The following is a 20,364-nucleotide window of genomic DNA, read 5'->3' as shown; positions in this document are numbered from 1 at the left end:
TATTAAGTTATGGGTACCATCATCTATGTCCAGCCCTATTTCATTAGTTTTCTTTTTTTTAATAATTCTGTTAATCAACAACTCAAGTAATGGCTGATTTTGATTATTTGATTTTTAATACATTTTAATTTGTTACTTTTGAACGTTTCAAGTCATTTCAGTGAGCATTAGGGACTTTCTTTCTCTAACTGAGGGCTACCAACAATTTTGTCCACCACTGTATGTCCTTGATCATGAGAAAAATGCCACATGAACATGTTAAAAACACCAAAAACAGTTTTCACTGGCATGGCTCTTTAAATATTTAATTAAAAATGACAACATTTTATTAACTAAAGGAACTGGATCAAAACCACAAACCTAATCTTTATTCAAGGGTTAATAAAGCCCAGAGTGGCTCCAAAACCTCAGGTTGCAGAGTCCTGAGTTAAGGATTTGTCTTTAGTTAACGCTTTTCATTTCACATGTCCGTCTTCAGTGGTAGATGAATGAATGGACATTTAGTTTTCCATGATATATATTGACACTGTGACACCAAGTGTTGTTCATGACCTGCTTCCTCTGAAAAACAGGTTCTATAAAGGCACAAAGAGAGTACCATTTTGTTTGATGAAAAGCCCAAATCTTTAAAGCATGTAAACAATTTCTAAGCAGTCAAGTAACTTTCTGATCACACACCAGCAAGCAATCAGACCTTAGAAAAGACAAAGGAGGTGATGCTCCCTCCTTTCAACTTTAATAATACTAATAATAATACTAATAATAATAATACTAATAATAATATTTATCATAATTATGGAAGGACTGGTTTAGCTAAATATATTTATTTACAAAGCTCCACCTCTCCAGGTGAAACGAAGGAGAGGTTTCTAAAACAAAAGGTCAAGTTCACTGAAATCCGACCAGACAATCCCGCAACATTCGAGGGACAAAGTGAAATCCTAAATTTTGAGCCAACCTTGAACGCATCTTCACACAGGTGTTTTAAGCTTCTTATGAGCTGCTATAATAGGATGGAAACATTAACGACAGAAGAAACGTATTTATCAAATATCTTTTTAAGGCTTTTACATTTTACTGAAGTATTTTATGCTTTTAAAAAGCACAAGAAATCATGAGTTCGCTGTGCTGTCGTGCACTAAACGCCATTACCCATAACCCCTTGAGGGGTATGCTTGATATGTCGTCTTAATAGGTTTGCGAAGGCACGCCCAAACTTCCCACTGACAACCATCTTGCCCCCGCCCCCCCAAATGCATGTCGGGATACTCTGTAAGGTAAAGCTAACCTGCGCGTCCACAGTCTTTCAGTTTGCTAACATCAACTCAACTGTTGTTAAAAGAGTAAATCGAGCCGGAAAAATGTCTTCTGCACAGTTTGTAAGTGAATTTATTACATTTCTGGCGTGTTTTTTAAGCAAGTACCAATATTTAAACATGCTGTTCTGGACAGAAGAGTTTGTCTTTTGTGATTGAACCAGTTAGTCTGCTTTAATACTAGTTCTTCTTGCTGTAGTTATCACGGACATCACAGTTGATTAAGAATGAATGAACTGCGATTGGGGAGTATTATAGGAAGTTACCCCTAGCAAAAAGTAGTCTAGTCTATGTTTAAGTTAAACAGAGGCAGTATACTTGAAGGCTGCTTTTCAGATACTATAGTAAACTTAAAATGTTTCAATTTGGTCTTTAGATAGAAGTATTCAATTAGCATACTTCCTACACTGGTACACATACGTGGTCTAGTATATTTGCCAAGCCTATACTCAAGTAAAAGTAATAAATACACTTGTAATGTAGTACTTTTTGCTAAGGATAGACTTTTTGTAGTTCTTGTTTATTCATGTTGTAGATTATGCATTGGTACATTCCCTCATTTAGAATGTACGGTGGCTCAGAAGGGTCACAGCACAACACTTTCACAACACAAAATAACACTACAATTCGTCACAACACTAAAAAAAATTAACTCACAACACCAAATAATAACTCACAACACTTTAACTCACTGAATTAAAGTGTTGTGAATTGTTGTTTTGTGTTGTGAGTGATTTTTTTTTTTAATGTTGTGACAAATTATAGTGTGTTATTTGGGTGTGCGAAATCTAAAGTGTTGTGACCCTTCTGGGCCACTGTAAGAATGCATTTACACTTATTACTGTGAAATCAGTGTCTTCCTCCAGCATTTGTGTACATCCAGGTGTTGTTGTGTTAGCATCCAGGTAAAGTGCCAGATCAACACAGGCGGGTCACTGTCAAACACAACCCTGGATTCCTGGAGAAACTGGGCGACACTGCAGGAGGAACAGTCCTCGGTATTGGACTGTTTTTTCTCTCGATCTATGTTCTTTTCACCAACGAGGTAAGGAGCACGGCTCTGTCAGTCATCAGATGAAGCCGCCACGGGTCTGGATCGTCACCTGTCGGGTTTCTCCGTCTGTTTCTTCAGGGTCGGGCTCTGCAGACCGCATCCTCCCTGGATGAAGGTTTCTCTCAGGTGGTGTCTCTGGGGCCTCACCCCGACCTAGAACTGCAGAACAATCAGCGTTTAGTTCACCTGTCTGCAAAGCTCCACACCTTTCAGGTAGAACCCAATGAGCGCTGCTGCTGTGCAGAAGTTACCTTTGTTCTGGATCGTTGATGTTGATTTTGAAAATTCTTAATCCAGTGTCATTGACAAATGATGAAATATCTCTTTATTTCTATGCTTCTGTCCTAAACTACTGTAATAGCATTTGAATAATAACCTTTTTTTAATACAAAGGGGATTTAAGGTAAAAAAAGGTGGGACTTTAATGACAAAATTCAGAGTTTTTACCAATGACTATAGAAGAACTGGGCTGAGTGAGTGTGACATCAGCCAGAAAAAATGACTTTCTTCCTGCTCCAACAAAATGAAGTCAATTCTTTAGAACTACGGATGTGACCACGTTGGAGCCAGAGATGGTCAGTAAGCAGTGATTGGGCCAAGTCGGTCTCAGTCAACGCTTGTCAAGCTGTCCGCTCAGTGATGAGCTTGTTGGAAAGCCACTTCTATCACTGAAAGCGTGCTTAGGAGAATCTGTCAATCAAAATTTGTGAAGGTTCGACATGCGACATCCTGTTGTGCTCCACATACTTTCATCGAAGCATCTGATTGGCCAGTTTAGAACTTGCAGTAAAGAAAAAATATCATGAAAAAAATAAGTTCTCCCTGCTCTCAACAACAGGCGGGGGAAAGGGGGGCGGGGTTGCTCTGCGCCAACCGTCCTGCCTGCAACTGAGAGGCAAATTTCTGATAAACTCCTGCCGCTATGCAGAAACTGTCCTGAAGAATGAAAGTTTTTTTTTTTGATTGTCTGTAAAAACGGCACAATCATAATGAAAAGAGCGCTGGGACTTACAGTGTTAATGTGCATCTCTGTGTGTGCAGGCTCTTCATGACCCCAACTACAAGGTGGTGGTGCAGGCGGTGAAGCTGAAGAGGGAGGTGGAGATGTATCAGTGGGTGGAGTACAGGGAGAGCAGGTCAGTGTTGCAGGACCAAGTTCAAGAATGTAGGGATCTGCCAACATGTCAGAGTTTTTCAAATGAACTTTCAGAGACTATCAGGAGAACGGAGAATCCAAAACAGAGACCACTTACACCTACAGTGAGTGGCTCCCCCCTTATTTCTCCTCTTTGGCTGCGATTGGCTTTGGCCCCGGAAAGATGTGCTTCTCTTTGTTTTGCTCCAGACACTGAGTGGAAGTCGGAGCTGATCAACAGCAGGAATTTTGATCAAGAAATAGGTCACCAAAACCCCAGGTATGCCATGATGAAGACCAGACCTCCACGTGTGTGTGATGTAACTTGACATGTCCCTTTCATGGAAGTGCCATGGCGGTTGAGAGTGTGACAGTGGTGGCTCCTGCAGTCCAGGCTGGACCTTTCACTTTGTCTAAAGGTTGTTGTTGTTTTTGAGCCAACAATCCAACCTGTGGTGCAGACGCTGCACTCAGATGTAATTCTTTCTCCATGGCTCAACCTCAGGTTTGGTGGACCAAATCAACAAGTTCCAGACTCTGAGTCTGCGGGCTTTTCCACGCTCCCTCTTGGACTCCTTCCTCTCCGTTCATGATGATTACTTCTATCACACTCAGTTCCCGCTCAGGCCACAGGTAAGCAGAGGCGGCTCCACTTCTCACGGTAGTCTTCTTGGGTCTGAGGTTCTGGCGCTGACCCAGAATGTGTGTTTCTGATCTTCTGAGGTCGGGGACATTCGTGTGCGGTTCTCCTTCGCTGGACTGAGTGGGGAGGACACGCCCCTCGGCCCGCCTCAAACTGTAGGTGCTCCCAACAAGCTCCAGGGTGGTACTTAACTTGTGCTATCTAGTGGGGTCCAGATGACCCCACCCTTGCATTGACGTGTTCTCCCTACCATGACAAAGGTGGATAAAGGTGGAAAGATTTCATGTAATCCATGGACACCAGTGAAGATCACAAATCGTTGAAGAAAAAAGGTTCTGGTGGGGTCATCTGGACCCCACAAGACAGCACAAGGGATAAATTAATGCTTTTCTTTTTGCAGATCTGTATTTCACACAGTAAATCTTGTAGTTGTTCTTGGAAAAGTGCAAGGTACTTGTATTTATTTGTAGTTTAGTTCCAGCAGCTCCTCCACATTTTTACAGGACAAAGATTAACACCCCAAGTAAACCAAAGTGATGCTGAAAGAAGGCGAATCTCTTAAAGGAATTCAGAAAAATCAATTTGGAAGCATATAGGTTGGTGCCGGCGTTCAGCAGTGGAGCCGCCGTCAGTGTGTGAATGTGTGTGTGTGTGTGAATGGGACTGTGTCTGTAACGCACACACTTCAAGGAAGGCAGTAAAGTTGTAAATAAATACACGCCATTTACCATTTAATCACCATAAATTTAACACAAATGTTGAAAGATTAAAAGAATTTTTCTCAAAATAACTTGAAAAACTTCCAAAATAAATGTAACATTCATCTATTTTCTGTTGAATCCCCTTTGGGATCAAGGGGTTGCTGGAGCCTATCCTAGCTGCTGTAACTTGGGTGACGGTGTGTTACACCCTGGAGAGGTCAGCAGGTCTTGCACTAAAACACTGCTCTGCTCGTTTCAGGTCAGTATTGTGGCCATGCAAAGGGGGGAGCAGCTGGTGGCCTTTAAAACCAAAGCAGGTCACCTTCTGGAGATCCTTTATGAGGAGGAGCTCTCTGCAGAGGTGTGCTGAAGTTTGATTTTGTCGCTAAAAGAAGCGCGTGTTTGTGACGGCGTGCTGTGTTGTTTGTGACGGCGTGCTCTGTTTCCTGCAGGAGGTGTTTGCAAAGGAGCAGCAGCTGAACAGCCTGAAGACGTGGGGACTCCGGGCAGCAGGCTGGGCCCTCATGTTCATCGGCGTTCAGCTGGTCACGCGCATCCTTCACACGCTGGGTAAACCTCTGCTCACTGACCTTCTCTGACCCCCCCCCCCATGCTGCCCTGGCTCTTCATCCTCCTGTGTGTCTGCAGTGAGTTGGATTCCCATCGTCAGGGACTTGGTGTCGGTCGGCCTGAAGATCTTTGCCCTGTGCGTCTCCTGCTCGCTGTCTCTCATCGTCATAGCGGCGGGCTGGCTCTTCTACCGCCCCCTGGTGGCGGCCGCTCTGACTGCAGTGGCAGCGCTTCCGGTCTTTTTGGTCCGCATGGGGCTGCTAGCCAAGAAGGATGAATGACTGTGCCTGAGGCTGCGAAGCTATCATTTTACTGGGTCCAGATGACCCCACTGTTGCCATCCTCATCTTCACGGTGGCTGTGGTTTAGTAGCCCGGTGCACAGACTTTACCTTTGACGCCTGATCATTTATCCCTTGTGCCGTCTTGTGGGGTCCAGATGACCCCACTTCCAACGTTAGCACAAGACAAAGTTCTCCAAAAACAAGCTGCCTTGTCCCTTAAATGTTTACCTCGTCACTCGAGAGGATTCAGCTTTTGCTGTGTTTACCTCCAGGAGCCTCAAACGGTACATGACGACCACGCAAGCTTTCAGCTGAAAGGCTTCATCAGAATAGCACTGGATTAAAAAGACTCCAGAAATGTGGATGTATTTGTGCAAATCAATCATCTGCAATAATCCGGCATCAGTCACTGCAGCTCCGCATTAATCCTCTTCTTTCCTGATTGGGGGGGTGGTGGTGGTGGTGGAGGCCGTCTGGTCTCATTTAGTCCGGGGTGTTTCCATACAGAAAGGATGGTTAGGAAGCAGAGCTTTTGTTTGAAATCCTGCATGAATAAAATCATAAACCAAATCCCTAAAGAACCAAGTTCTCAGTCTAACTTTTGTTTGATGCAGAATAAAACCACCTGAAGGTTTGAGATGGTTTCCAAACACGTGTTTTCATGTCTGGAAGCGGGATGAATTTAAAGCACGGGCTGACCAAGATTTGCTTAAAGACACTCCCATGAAAATGGGGTTTTGGTGCACGGCAGCAGTAGTTCATTCAAAATTCACCTCGGAGTTTTGGGCAGGACTACTGGCACTGAGTAACTCTACGCCGCTATCCCATCAATCTTTAGTTCAGACTTTCTCTATCCCATCAATCTTTAGTTCAGACTTTCTCTCGCTAGCTTACAGCCCCTCACAACCCCAACTAATCCCATGTGCTATCTTAGATGACCCCCCCCCCCTTCCATTGAGGTGTTCTCCCTACCATGACAAAGGTGGATAAAGGTGGAAAGATTTCATGTAATCCATGGACACCAGTGAAGATCACAAATCATTGAAGAAAAAAGGTTCAGAGCACTGTCTAGTGGGTCTAGATGACCCAACTCCCAATGTTAAAGTGCCTTGGAGGCTCAAGATAGCACAAGGGTTAAAGTTACAAAAACGATATCAAAGCTATCCAGCCGTTACGGTTCAGAACGTTTCCAGCTAAGACGAGAAAAAACAAAGACGAGGTTTGATTCTAATTTCCTTCATAAATGTCCTCCATGTTAAAAACAGCACAAACTAGGGTTGGTTTTTTTTTTTAACATGTTTCTGTGGCAGTTTTCTGATGGATAAAGGCAGTGGAGCTTAAAATGTCATCTTTCAGAATCAGATTGTGATGAATCAGTAGCAGACTTTTGAAAAGCTCTCTGTTGAAACTGAAATGCAGACAGATGCGTTAACATCATATTCCTGGCATTCGGCTGGACAGCTCCAATGTTGTACGTTTTGTTCCACCGGTAATGTAGAGTTGGGGTTGTGGGGGGCGGTAAGCTAGCGGGCGAGCGTGTTAACAAACGGGGGACAGAAATAGGGGGTTTAGACAGACCCGCCCACAAGTCAGAGGTGAATTTCTACTGAACTCCTGTCACTTTGCAGAAACCATGTTCTAAAAAACAACAAGTCTTCTTGATTTGGGCTAAAAACAACGTCATTTTCATCATTTGAATAAACGCTTTCACAACAGACGATTGGAGTGGGACTTTAATGTAACAAAAGAGAGGTTTTCCACCAAGGAGCACTGACAATTTTATTCTTCCCAACTGCAGATGTTCTAAAATGATACATAAGGTTGGTATTTGATGAAGTAGTTCAGGGGATTGAAACATTTCATCGTGAAAAATCGGCGGTGTGTCAGGCCCCTTGGACGGGGACCGCAGCGAGGCTCGTGTTCAATCTGCGATGCCCACCATCTCATAAGCGCACTTCATGTTGCACTATCACTGAGCTGAACCCAAACTCTGGAATGCATGTGCCAAAAGCATTCAGGTCTCAAACGCTCCCTCCACGTGTGAGAAAAGCTGGATTCACTCAAATGAAAGATCTTTACCAACAGAAAAATGGGTCCCGTTATGGGAATGCCACCAGAAATTTGAATATGAGGCACAGACTCCAATTTTAACCTTCACTTGTGCATCAGTTGGTTGGAAAGGTGTGGGTCACAGTGTGCGGGCGGGTTCTGCCCCCTGGTTGGCTGTGGACATTCCTCAGATCAGCAGGCAGGGCTTAAGCACTTCATTGTAGTTGGCAGGTATGACACACCAGGTCCCCTAGCTGACCCTTTGATTACAGAAGTGTTAAAGGAGGCTTCATTGTGGCAGATTTTACTTATGTTAAAAGTACAAAAAAGTATTTTCCAGAACCTCAAAATACTGACAGAACCTGACTACTCTTGCGTAAGACAAAACAGTATAAGCGTTACACTTTTAGTAAAAACAGGGGAGAACAGTCTTTCGTGTGGGTGTATCTGGGGGCAGGGTTGACCTAATTCTCCTTCTTTTTACCCCTGCCCCCCCTCGTAGGAAGCAGTCCTCATGCCCCCCCATTTACAGTAGGACGCATCTATTGCTCTTCTTTCCTCGCCTGGCCTGTAGTGCAGCCCTGGTGGCCATCTCAAACACTTCCCTCACTCCGTCTTTTGTTTTTGCGGAGCATTCCATGTATCCAGAGGCGCCGATCCGGTTCGCCATGTCCCGCCCGTCCTCTGGTTTCACAGGCTCCTGCAGAAAAACCAACCACAACCCCAATCAAGCTACTGCGCAGGCATCAAGGGAAACGACTCTGTTATTCTGTTATGAGGAGGTGCGTTTGTTGACGGGGGTTTCTGTGGCACGCTGAGCTTTTACCTGCTTCATTTTGGCCAGCTCCCTCCGGGTGTGCTCATCGTTCCGCAGATCTTTCTTATTTCCCACCAGGATGATGGGAACGTTGGGACAGAAATGCTTCACTTCAGGAGTCCACTTCTCAGGAATGTTCTCTGAAAGCCAGGAGAAAGCAGAGCAGAAGACAAAAGTGAATCCAGAGACACTGATAATTAATATGTGATGTATGTGATTACTATCATGTGATTTGATACTAACCAACACTAACATTTATGATTTTAAAGCTTTTTTAAATTACGTTTAATCAGCATTGTCCCCACACAACCCAACATCACTGGTGCAACATGGTAGCCGCCCAGCCGTCCAGTTCTGATCCAGATTCCAGCTCAGACGAGGAAAACAAAGACGTTCATGGATCCATTTGTCTGCAGGTGGATGCATCAGAATGGAGCAGAGCAGGGAGGCTGTGGACCGCCCGGCGTATTTTCTATGTCACAAATATAGAAATATGTCTTTTTCAAACTGCTTGGTCTAGTTCTGGGTGGATTCTAGAGTCGGTCCGCTTAATTTGGTCCAGATCGAGTCCCGAACCTCGTTTCTGGTCCGAATTGAGACGACAGTCAAGCAGACTTCCCAGTTTCCGGACTAAAGCTTGTGAGCAAAACCACGTGGCTAAAGAGCTCATCCCTTATTGGTCAGGAATTACGAGGGCGGGGCAAAGCAACTACAGGCAGAAGACATGGAAGTCCTGCGCTTTTAGTTTATTCAAACTTGATATATTTGTCACAAATTTTGAACGTGTGCCCCAACGTCAGGCTCAACACTTTTTACTCGCTTTTTAAGGTCTGTTGGAGGCGCGCTGCAGGGCGGTGACGAGCAATAACGCGTGTCGCGTAACGAGACAGAAAAACGTGAGAAGCATTTTCAAATAAACATTATAACAAATAAACAGTTGGACCCTTTTTTTCTGTTTGATAACACGACAAGCGCTGCTTTCTTTTTGTCCGCGGCTCATCTGTTACATTCCCACTCTGTTCACATCGGCTACGGTGGCCGGTTTGGTCCAGTTGTTCTGCTCCGAGGTCAGATTGTATTCAGACTGAGGAAAATCGGCGCGAACCGATGCTCTGTCCCATTGGACACGAACCGAGACCACCTCCAAAGATGCGTCAGAGAGCGGCACGTGGTCCCGGACCTCTGATTCATAACCATTTGAATAGAATTCAATTTTAAGCTTCATTTTCTTTATGCAGACACGTCCTCTGTCATCAGAAAAATGTCACAAGAACACGTTAAGAACACCAAAAACTTGATTTCAGAGTGGGTCTTTAACGGATGGTGTTAAAACAGTTTTGGATGGAAAAGGGAAATCTAAATAAATACATACTTTATTCTGCTCTTTGTAGTTTGGCCTCCAAATTTTCCACAAAATAAAAATAATTGAAAACGATATTTAAAAGGCTTTTTCCGTGACCATCCTTTCATAAACAGTTTGGCGGCTGGACAGGTTAAGTTTTAGGAAGTGGCAGAACCTGGTTAGACTCACCAAGACTGTCTGGACTGTCGATGGAGAAGCACATGAGGATGACATCGGTGTCGGGGTAAGAGAGAGGACGCAACCTGTCATAGTCCTCTTGTCCTGCTGTATCCCACAGCGCCAACTCTACCTGCAGAAGAGAGCATCAACCTTCATGTCTCAAACCAAAGAAGCTGTTCTATGCTGCTATGATGACTTTGGTTTGGAAAAATCGGAACGAATGAGACAAAAACTTTGAGAGAACTTGATTTAAACAAAAAAAGATTTTAACACTTTTGTGTCTTTTATCAAGAGTTGAAACCTGTTCATATTCAGACACATTGATATTAGCTATCAGAGCTGCTTAAAGGTTTGGTTGCTGCTTTTCTTCCTGGGCTGCTGTCCTTACAGTTTTTGAGAAGACAGACACTATTTATAAATGCGATTCCAGATTTAACCAAATCTATTTTACACCTTTGTAACTTTAGCTTGATTTTAAACAGGCAGATTAACATTTAAGACTCGAACTTCTGACCAAAAATATGGAAACCAAGATTAAAAATGATTTACCCAAACATTGGATTTTACAGACCAATATAAAAAGCTGGATATTAACTTAGATTTCGCACAAAAATACTACAATTTTTTAAGTTCTTGTCTCTGTATCAACATGAATTTTAACCCCAAATAAACGCTTATTCATCTAAAATCATGTCAAATAGCATTTTAAAGACGTTTTATAATACTTCCCCATGTTTGATTTGGCAGCTGGTTTGTTTGGGTCGTGTTTCCTGTCAACTGAGCAGGAGCAGAGGATCAACACGTCCCTCTGTTGACAGCAGACTAATGTCCACATTAAAAACCCACATCTTCTCATCTATGGGAAAAGCCTTCCTAGTAGTCTTTTAGTCAGGATTTTGCAGGTTTTTTTAGCTGAAATCAAAACACCTGTGTCGTTTTCTAGGACATAGTTTCTGCGGAGCGACAGTAGTTCATCAGAAATTCACCTGAGTTGTTGGTGGGTGCAGGGCCTCCATTTCTTTACACTCTCTCCTGCTAGCTTACATATACCTATATCAGAGATTCCCGCTCGGATGAGGAAAACAAAGACGTTCATGGATCGATTTGTCTGCATCAGAATGGAGCGGAGCAGGAAGCTCAGTCCATCGCATTTGCTATGTACAAATTAGCTCTTTTTTCAAACAGCATTTGTTCATCTGTTCCTGATTCACAACGAGCTAAAATACACAGAAATGCAATTTTCATCTTAATTTTCTTTCTATTTGTGCTCCATCATCAGAGAAATGTCACAAGAACGTGTGAAAAACACAACTTTCCAACTGGGTCCTTAACACCTTTTTATTGTCAAAATCTAATGTAAGATGTAGTTTCATGAGTTTTATTTATTTTATTTGTTTATTTACAATAAAACACGAGTCTAAAGAACCCAAGAAACACAAAAACATCAATGCCTGCAGGACTGGTTTGTTTTCAGCCATTGTTTAAGAGCGTTTTGAAGGTTTTCCCAGTTTCTAATGTGCTGTGGTAGAGTGTGCCACAACTGTGTGCCTCTGATGGACCCCACCGTTTGGCTAAATCTAGTTAAACAAATGTGTCCAATTCCTTCCTGCTCTTTATTTACCCGTCTCCGCTGTAGGTGAAGGACACAGCGGTAGCAGCAAAACAACAAACAAACACAACAACATTTAGATGAACGTTTCAAAGAGTGATAGAAGGATAAAAGTCCGTACCTGTTTGCCATCAACTTCAATATCAGCGACATAATTCTCAAAGACTGTGGGGACGTAGACCTCAGGAAACTGGTCCTTACTAAAAACTATGAGTAGACAGGTCTTCCCACAGGCTCCATCTCCGACTATGACCAGCTTTTTCCTGATCGCTGCCATAACTGGAGACAAGAGGAGACCCAGCATTAGAACATGTCATCTTCTTCTTCCTTCAGTGTCACTGAGGCCTAAAGATGCCACGAACCTTCAGCCTTAGCTAAGCCCCACGCCCGTCTCTGTCTGAAAACAGCCCCCGAGGCGAACCATTTCGTTTCCTGAACTAGTCGCAGCTCGGTGTGAACAGATGAGAAAACGTTTCATGAAGTAAACCTGCAGTCACAGATGTCGAGCAGTTGGATGATGACACAGTTCCGCACAGGCGACGACATATAATGACCCACCCCGATGCCAGCCAAGCTACACCCATTTCTCCTTTTACTTGATTTATTTCTAAACACCCTTTAAAAAAACAAACTGTAATCACACTAAATAATAACTACGAGGGCCTACATTTTATTCATCCGAGCGGATGTTCTGTTTACAAAAGACTTACCGTACGCTGCCATAGCTTAGCTAACCAGCCGCTGCTAAACGACAGATGCGAACCCTACACCATCTTTTAATAATAAATGTGTTATCTGAGGCCGGGGCTGGACATTGGTTCAAAGCTCCACGCCCGGAACCAGAACCGTGGCTACAGCCCCCTTCTGGTTTCCATCTTAAATGTTAGTTCTCCTCCTTCAGACCAAACCCGGCACGGCTAAGCTAGCGGAGCGAGCTAGCTGACAGTAACGGAAGTCGGTGAGGCTTTTCTCGGTCCGTTAGCTAGGTGGCTAGCCAGAAGAGGAGGAAGGACCGACAAATACTCGGTTTTTACGGCGACACGTGCCCCGTGAAGTCACCACGGACGGCGGGGTGCTGGACCGACGCTCGGCTCGTTTAGACACCAGTCACTTACCAGGTGGTTGGGTTAAAAAGGCGCTCAGATGAAGTCAAAGTGGCGCTTTGTTAGCGTCAGTCGTTGTTCCCTGTCTGTCTGCCGCTGTGGAGGATTACACAGGAGGGAAGTGAGGGGGGTGGGGTCAACAAAAGGACCAAAAACACACAACGCAACAACAATAACACAACTAATATCACTTAACTTAATGTTAATGAAATGGTTTAACCGTCATTTTTGCTCTGCTTACAATTTTTGTATTGATTCTTCCTTTTTTTCTACAGTTATTGCCACATAATATTTTCGTTTTAGCTAAGGTTTTTCATTTTTATTGATTACATCATTTATGATGCTTGAGTGAAAAATTGCAGTAGGTGAATAACCCAAACTTTGTTTTCTAAATGCTTTTATTTTCAATTTTAATGTCTGTATGGCTTTTTATTAATCATGTTGAAGTTTTGCAACGTATTCATTTTTGCCCAAATTCATAGCATATTAAGTAAAAACTGTTTTTTATTATTATTATTTTATTTAAAAATAATAATCCTCCTGTGAGGGATACAGGAGGGAAGTGAGGGGGGTAGGGTCAACAAATGGACCAAAAAAAAAAAACTACCACGCAACAACAACAACAACAACAACACAAATAATGAAAATATTCATACATTTTAGATCAGTAAGCAGAGCTACAACGTTTTATATGGGTGGAGGGAGGGGGCAGAAGACTTTAGAAGGGTGGCAAATGAGAATGTGGTATTTTAATGTAATGTAACTAAATGTTTAACTGTCATTTTGTCCTGCTTAAAGAAGTTTGCATGGATTATTTCTTAATCCTTGCCAATTGTGATACCAACATTGACTCACACATTGGGGGGCAAACGCCCACCCCATAGCTCCGCCCCTGTTTAAAATACTTTTTCTTTTATTTCTGTTGTGTTTAAGGACCAATAATTACTTCCCAGACTAATTCAAAGCATACATAAACAAACTCATGTATATTTGACACACTTAAATGAAAATTATCATTAAAAATACCAGAGGTTGCTGTGCTGACATTTTACCGAAAATAAATTTATTTATTTTATTTTGGGTATTTATTTGCACACAGCCCTTCTTGATTTTTTTTTAAACAATGCATTTTTATATCCTCATTTTTAGGCCATTCCACTATAGATTTGCTGCTATCCGTGTGGTCGTTGTCCTGCTGTGTGACCCACTTTCAGTCAAGCTTTAGGATTTTGACAGATGGCTTCACATCTGACTTCATGAGACCTTTAATTTGAAAGGGAGTCCTTGACACAGAGACCATACTCCACAAGAGTACGTCCAGGTTGTCATTTTGGTTAAAAATCCATCCCTATTAAGCAACACAAAGCACATAATTGGCCTCTTTGCAGATGACATAATAATTTTGAATAATAACAACCCAGACAACGAGCTCCCTATGTTGATGGACTTTTTGAAAGTATTTGGTCAATATTCCGTATACGAAATGAATATAGATAAAACCCAAATTCTTACACTAAACTACTCTCCGTCTAAACAGATTAAAGAAAGTTACAATTTGAAATGGGAAAGTAAGACAATAAAATATCTGGGTGTCATTCTTACTAAAGAGATTGACAAACTACATGAAACAAATTTTGATCTGATTGAACAAAACATGCAAAAAGATCTGCAAAAATGGACAACTTACCCCTTAGATCTCAGCTCTAGAGTAAAAATAATTAAAATTAACATCACCCCAAAATTTCTCTACCTATTCCAGGCTTTACCAGTAAGAATACCACATCATGAGTTTAATTTATGGAATAAAAACATCTCTAGATTCATTTGGAATGGAAAAAAGCCTAGGATAAGGTTTTCCACCCTTCAGTTATCAAAAGACAGAGGGGGGGTTTGCATTACCAAATCTCAAAGAATATTTTTATGCAGCACAGCTGAGACCAATAGTCTGTTGGTGTGTACCAGAATATGAAGCAAGGTGGAAAGAAATAGAGATTAAAAGCTTAAACATACCAATAAAACGATTATAGGTGACATTAAACAGACTGACTATGACCAAATTAATGTTGACTTAATTACATCCTTTACAATAAAACTATGGGAAAAAGTAGTTAAAGAATAAAAACTGCAAAAGGAAATAAAAATACTCAGTTGGATTGCTTATGACCCAAAATTTCAACCAAACCGATAAGATTCAACATTTAGACACTGGATAGACAATGGCATAACTGCATGGTACACAATTACAAAAGACGGAAATCTACTTAGCTTTAGGAAATTAAAAAATAAATTTGGATTGGGAAATCAAGATTTGTTTAGATATCTACAAATTCAGGACTTTTATACAAGGGAAATTAAACCTAACCTAGAACCCAAAAAAAGATACAGTATAACTAAAGTAGTATTAGACGCTTATAAAAACAGTAAAACAAGGGTTATCTCATCTTTTTACCGTTCTTTGACTGAAAACAGGAAAAGTTCATCATTTTACATTAAAAGTAAATGGGAATCTAAACTTGCTCAAAAGATTACAGAAGAAGACTGGTTTAAAATGTGTCTCACACAGTGCTCTTCTACCAGCTCTCAAATATGGAAGAATCTCACACGGTATTTTAAAACGCCCCAAATCAAAAGCAAACAACTAAAAAATCTACAGGCTTGCTGGAGACAATGTGGGAGTCAAGAAGGGAATCATACTCATATTTTCTGGTCATGTCCTAAATTACTATCTTTTTGGAATGATGTAACAACTGTCATGAAAAATGTTATTGGATATCAGCTGCCAAACGAGTTTACAACTCTGTATCTGGGTAATATTGAAGACTCTGTACTGAATGAAGATGTTTACCTAGTAAGGATATTACTATTGGCAAGCAAGAAAACGATAACAAAAAAATGGCACAAAGTGGAGCCCCCTGGAAAAGATAACTGGTTGAAGATCATAAGGACCATTTACCAGTACTCAGTGGAAAAACATGACGTCTGAACGTGACATAACGTGAAGTTTCTACTCAAATTAAAGTTAGAAATTTTCAAAAAAAATTGGCAAAAATGGTACAAATATATGGAAAACCAATAAAAGCTTCAGAGGATTTCGTGTAGGTAAAAAAAAAAATGTAATAATGCTAAGAAGAAAAACAGCCCAATTGCAGTTTGTTGTGTCTGTGCTGTTGTTTGTTGTGGTTGCTGACCCGTGTATGTAAATGCCGACAACTGAAAACGTTCAATAAAAACAAAGTTCATAATTAAAATTACCTTAATTTAGCATCAAATAAAAGCAAAAATTTTAGTGATTCTTTTTTTAAATACTGGAAATAAATCCAACTGTCAAGGGATTAATAATCATGCTGTAATGAAAGAATTTCTTGACACTCCAGTTTGCTGTGAAACAATCTGGAGACTAATCCCATATTGATGAGCTTCTGCAAAATCTTCTCTCTCAAGTGCAAATCACATCAATAATTTCCACTTTCATCTGTCAGCTGAAATGCAAACAACGTAAAAGATCCATGCTTTTATAAAAGTTTATTCTATGAGGCATTAAAAAAGTATTACAGGGTTTTGTGATCAGTCAGTTAAGTGAACTGCAGTAATAGCTTTTTCAAGTCTCACATGTGGTTTCTTAATAATAAAAAAAACACTACTAAACAATCTTTATTCATGTTCCATTATTGATTATTTATGCAATGACCCAATTCTAAAACAAGTTAATGTTTAACTTTTGAGTCTTGATTTGTAAAGCTTCCAAATACAAAACACAAGTGGTTATAGTATTTTTTCCCGCTAGTATAAACACCTGCTGCCCTCTCCATCCATTTAGGTTTCATGGTTTCACCGTGTTCGGGTGATCCTTCTCATGATTGAACAAGATGATTTTTTAGGCTGGTGGGTTGAGGAAAGGCGGGACAAGCAGACAAAGATCCTCAGTTTTCAATTGGCACAGCAATGTATTAATAACTGCAGCTCTTAACTCTAATCCTGATAAGAGGCTTTCTCAGTGCTGCTCAGTTCTTCTTCGGGGAAAGCAACTCAGATGCGTTTCCATGAAAACGGTAATACCTCACATGCATCTGCATGTTGAAGTGACCAGTGATTAAAATGAGGGAACGGAGGCTCAATTCTCTGAATCCCCTAAAAAAATTGATTCTGTTCTGGGAATTTAACCAATTCCCAAACAGAAGCTCTTTTATCAGCTTTGTGTTTTTTTCCACTAACGACCCCTAATGGCTGTAATGGGGGGGGGGGGGGGGGGGGTATGTTTTATTTCCTTTCACAAGACAGAATAACTTTAGATCCTTTTGGTGCTCATACACTCTTTTTTATTTGACTTAAAGAGTAATAATCTGCTGGTACATCTCATGATGTAGTAATAATCTAAAAACTGCTTAAACGACTTTTTTCCTTTCAGTTTTTGTTTTGTTTATGTTCCCCTAAAACCTCAGTTTTAGACATTTGCTTTTGCAGATTCTAGATCTTTTAAGGTGGACAGTTTTTCACATCTGGGCATGAAGCCCAGAAGTGTTGACGATCCGTGGAATCTGGGATATTAGTGGCTCCTGAAACCATCAGTGTGAATAGTCTGTTTCAGCACTTTCCTTTTCAAAAGATAAAACAGAAATGAAACATAGTCCCCCATCGATTTAAACTGAATTTTGTGTTGCATGTTTTTTTTTAAATATGGGTTTGCACAACTGGAATATTTGTTCTGTGATCTATTAATTAAATTTAGTCAAAAAGCATTGCTAAATGAGCAGCCGCTTCATATTCTCTTTGCTGGAATCACAAAGCAGTCAGTTGCCACAACTTTTACTAATCTCTAAACTGAAACAAAGACACACACAAACACAACAACTTATATTTGAGCTCTTCACAATAGCAAGGGTCAGCCGTGTAAAAAGAATTTAAACAAAGTGTTCTTGTGCAGATGAAAAACTGAGCTTCTCCATGATCAATGTAGCCATTATTGTCCGGGAACCACTACAGTCTTTTTCCTCGGCTGCAGGAGGAACTTCCATCCAATAGTCACAGCTTGAGAGAAATACCGGCAAAGTTCTGGTGTGTTTGAGTCCTCTTTTCCGACAGACAAACATCCTCATATAATGAAAGGATAATTCTGCAGAAAGTCCAGCAAAGGCTTTGGAAGGGGAAGCTGGTCGGGGCAGTTTGTTTGTTTGTTGATGGTTAGACGAGCAAGGTGCTGTAGAGAAGGGAAACCTTCCCGTCTGTGCAGCGGACGCACCAGCCTGAGAGGCACTCCAGCGTCTTTGGCTGCGTGCTGGGAGGGATCGGCCTTTGTCTTGAACGATGCCAAGTCCTGCGAGGTCTGGCCTGAGACGGTGTAGTGCTGGATGAGGCTGAGGACATCCGAGAAGGTCTTCAGGTGAGGCGCACCTCGAGAAATGGAATCCAGCCAGAAACAGCCCCTGTTGTAATCTATCCGCACGCTGGTAGGTCCACAGCGGGTCTTCACCGACAGAGCCAGCATGAACTGGGGGTGACTGCTGTCCCGTAACAGGAAGGTGCCTTCAGGCTTTGTCAAAAGAGCTTCTTTGGCTTCACCGGCGCTGATGGAACCCCAGTACCAACCTGCAGAAGAGCAGATATCCACAAGCATTTATTTACAGGAAGATTTGAGGGAATTTAGTCACAAAGGTGTGGAACTAATGTCGTCCACAATGTAGAAACAAATCCACTATGAAATATAGAGAGAGCCAAAAATCAGCAGAGCTGCTGGTGTACCAGAGGCCTGGAGATACTGAAAGGTGGTGGTGATGCAGCGGAGGTCCTCTGCTGGGTCCCAGGGTGGAGGAGAAGGGTGGGGACAGCAAGACCCCCCTTGTCCCTTATGACACAAAATGGTCCCTGTCCGGGCAACCATAGCTAAATGACAGCAGACCTGTGAGGAAAGAAAAGACAATGATATTGAAAGATCCAGGGGGGGGGGGGGGGGGGGGGGAATTACTAGAGTCTTTCTGTTCACTTTTAGTTATTTAGGACTTTTGGAATAAAGTAAAACAACTTTAATGTATAACAACATAAGATATGATGGAAACAATATGCATTAAAAACAACTAAATAATGATTTTAAAAAGCAAAAAAATTAAAATCAATAAATAATAGTTTTCAGCAAAGTATTCATGTAACAATTTAACGTTTTTTTTACCCATATAGAAAATGTTACAATATATAGTTTAATATAAAAACAAGTGTGTTTATTTCGTGGGGTGAACACGAGGGAAACGGTGGCCCACAATAATCATGCGTACCAGCAAAGGACAGCCCACGCAGCCAAACGTCCACACTCACCTCTGATCAATAACCAAAAGCATTAAAAAGTTCAGTCCAGTAGTCTTTGCGTTTTTTCCAAAGCAGCCACATTTCCGCGCAGGAGGAAGAAGTGCGACTGGAGCGCAGTCAGAGCTTCTGAAGGCTCTGCTCGGCTCGGCTCGGCTCGACTCGCTCGTTCCTGGAATCCATTTCCAGGAAAGGTTTTGTGTTTCAGCGCCCGCAGCGAAAGCGACGCTCATCTCATGTGTCCCCTCGCAGCCTCCACGTCTCCTCTCCGCTTCGTGCTCAAGCCTGGGAAAACAGCGTCTCAGTCAGCAAGAGTGAAGAAAGGCCCCCTTTTCCTGAAATCAACCTGAGGGGGGGCCGAGGATACAGGGAGGACAGGCGCGCCGTGGCGGTGCGGCGCGCAGCTCCGCTCCGTCTGAAAATCTCGCGGCATCTGCGTCGTCTGACAGACAGGGACTGACACGCAGATCCCTGATGAGGCAACACTTTTACCTGGTAACCTGTAACCATGGCCAATTTAGAATCTTATTTTGGTTTCTTCCTCTCATCTTCAGTTGGGTTTGATGTTTGGGGATCAGACAAATGTCGCATCCACCACGGGCACGCATCACAACAGGTCCACGGAACCGCTTTACGCACGCGTCTTCAGATGGAACGAAGGGGCAATTTGTTGATTAGTAAACTTTATCATCCCTATAAATGTTATTCATAACATATTTGTATGAATTTATGAATAACTTGTGTTTTTAAATCACAAACGCAACGTCACCTAATTTATTTGGGTTATTTATTAGTTTAAATGGTTTTTATCCTTCATATCTGTAATTCAGTGCTTGGAATTTAAATCTAAAATGTGTAGCAATCCAGCAAAAAATAAAACGATGTTTATATTTTAAAAGTTTTTTATGTAAATTCCGTTAAAAAGAACCGTTTTTAACTATAGTAATTGTCTTTATTATGAAGGACTGTCCTTTTCGGCAAATACGTCTTCGTGGAAATCCGTTTGTCCTCAAAAGGTAATCAGAAGTCGGCCCATAGTTACCGTTTAGCGAGATAATGACTTGAAAGCTGTTATTTGGCTCCAAAGCCAGTTTCCAAGAAAAACACTTCACGTCAAGCGCGTTTCCCGTGAGGCATAAAGGCAGCAAAGCGCGCCACAAGGCTTCTGAGTATCGCGCTTTCTTGGAAAACACGCACAACTCCCGTGGCAGCAGCTGCTGCGTGCCTGCAGAGCTGTGGGATATTATTCTCGCAAGTACCAATGAACCAGC

The 20,364-nt window shown here is 41.9% G+C and overlaps 3 protein-coding genes across 8 annotated transcripts; 1 reads left to right on the top strand and 2 right to left on the bottom strand.

Moving 5' to 3' along the window:
• The first annotated feature begins 1,168 nt into the window (after window positions 1–1,168).
• Window positions 1,169–6,283, top strand: tmem43 (transmembrane protein 43). 2 transcript variants are annotated; one of them, XM_078946820.1, is made up of 12 exons: window positions 1,169–1,277; window positions 2,215–2,361; window positions 2,449–2,583; window positions 3,412–3,506; window positions 3,581–3,630; window positions 3,716–3,785; window positions 3,854–3,924; window positions 4,011–4,138; window positions 4,229–4,303; window positions 5,109–5,210; window positions 5,302–5,419; window positions 5,498–6,283. In XM_078946820.1, exons 1-12 carry the CDS (start codon window positions 1,254–1,256, stop codon window positions 5,698–5,700), a joined length of 1,218 nt encoding a protein of 405 aa, XP_078802946.1. In that variant the 5' UTR covers window positions 1,169–1,253; the 3' UTR covers window positions 5,701–6,283. The 2 variants fall into 2 exon arrangements, with proteins under 2 accessions (XP_078802946.1, XP_023810474.1); XM_023954706.2 differs by having other exon boundaries at window positions 1,224–1,379.
• A 1,134-nt stretch (window positions 6,284–7,417) lies between these two features.
• LOC101173444 (transforming protein RhoA) lies at window positions 7,418–12,956 on the bottom strand. Of its 3 annotated transcripts, none has more exons than XM_004086108.5 (5): window positions 12,815–12,956; window positions 11,821–11,978; window positions 10,100–10,220; window positions 8,578–8,708; window positions 7,418–8,451 (listed from the first exon to the last, which is right to left on the bottom strand). In XM_004086108.5, the coding sequence occupies exons 2-5, from the start codon at window positions 11,974–11,976 to the stop codon at window positions 8,278–8,280; spliced, it is 582 nt and encodes a 193-aa protein (XP_004086156.1). In that variant the 5' UTR covers window positions 11,977–11,978; window positions 12,815–12,956; the 3' UTR covers window positions 7,418–8,277. The 3 variants fall into 3 exon arrangements, with proteins under 3 accessions (XP_004086156.1, XP_020557110.1, XP_078802949.1); XM_020701451.2 differs by having other exon boundaries at window positions 12,410–12,819; XM_078946823.1 differs by lacking the exon at window positions 12,815–12,956 and adding an exon at window positions 12,062–12,183.
• Window positions 12,957–16,309: 3,353 nt separating this feature from the next.
• Window positions 16,310–20,318, bottom strand: socs8 (suppressor of cytokine signaling 8). Of its 3 annotated transcripts, XM_078946698.1 has the most exons (4): window positions 20,136–20,318; window positions 19,106–19,378; window positions 18,539–18,695; window positions 16,310–18,385 (listed from the first exon to the last, which is right to left on the bottom strand). In XM_078946698.1, exons 3-4 carry the CDS (start codon window positions 18,675–18,677, stop codon window positions 17,892–17,894), a joined length of 633 nt encoding a protein of 210 aa, XP_078802824.1. In that variant the 5' UTR covers window positions 18,678–18,695; window positions 19,106–19,378; window positions 20,136–20,318; the 3' UTR covers window positions 16,310–17,891. The 3 variants fall into 3 exon arrangements, with proteins under 3 accessions (XP_078802824.1, XP_011492861.1, NP_001116406.1); XM_011494559.4 differs by lacking the exon at window positions 20,136–20,318 and having other exon boundaries at window positions 19,106–19,528; NM_001122934.1 differs by lacking the exon at window positions 20,136–20,318 and having other exon boundaries at window positions 17,635–18,385; window positions 19,066–19,428.
• Window positions 20,319–20,364: the final 46 nt, after the last annotated feature.

Source organism: Oryzias latipes, chromosome 5 (genome assembly GCF_053564925.1).
Source record: "Oryzias latipes strain Hd-rR chromosome 5, Olatipes_Hd-rR_3.1".
NCBI lineage: Eukaryota > Metazoa > Chordata > Actinopteri > Beloniformes > Adrianichthyidae > Oryzias > Oryzias latipes.
The sequence above is the reverse complement of the archived record's forward strand: the minus strand, read 5'-3'. Positions and strand labels throughout refer to the sequence as shown.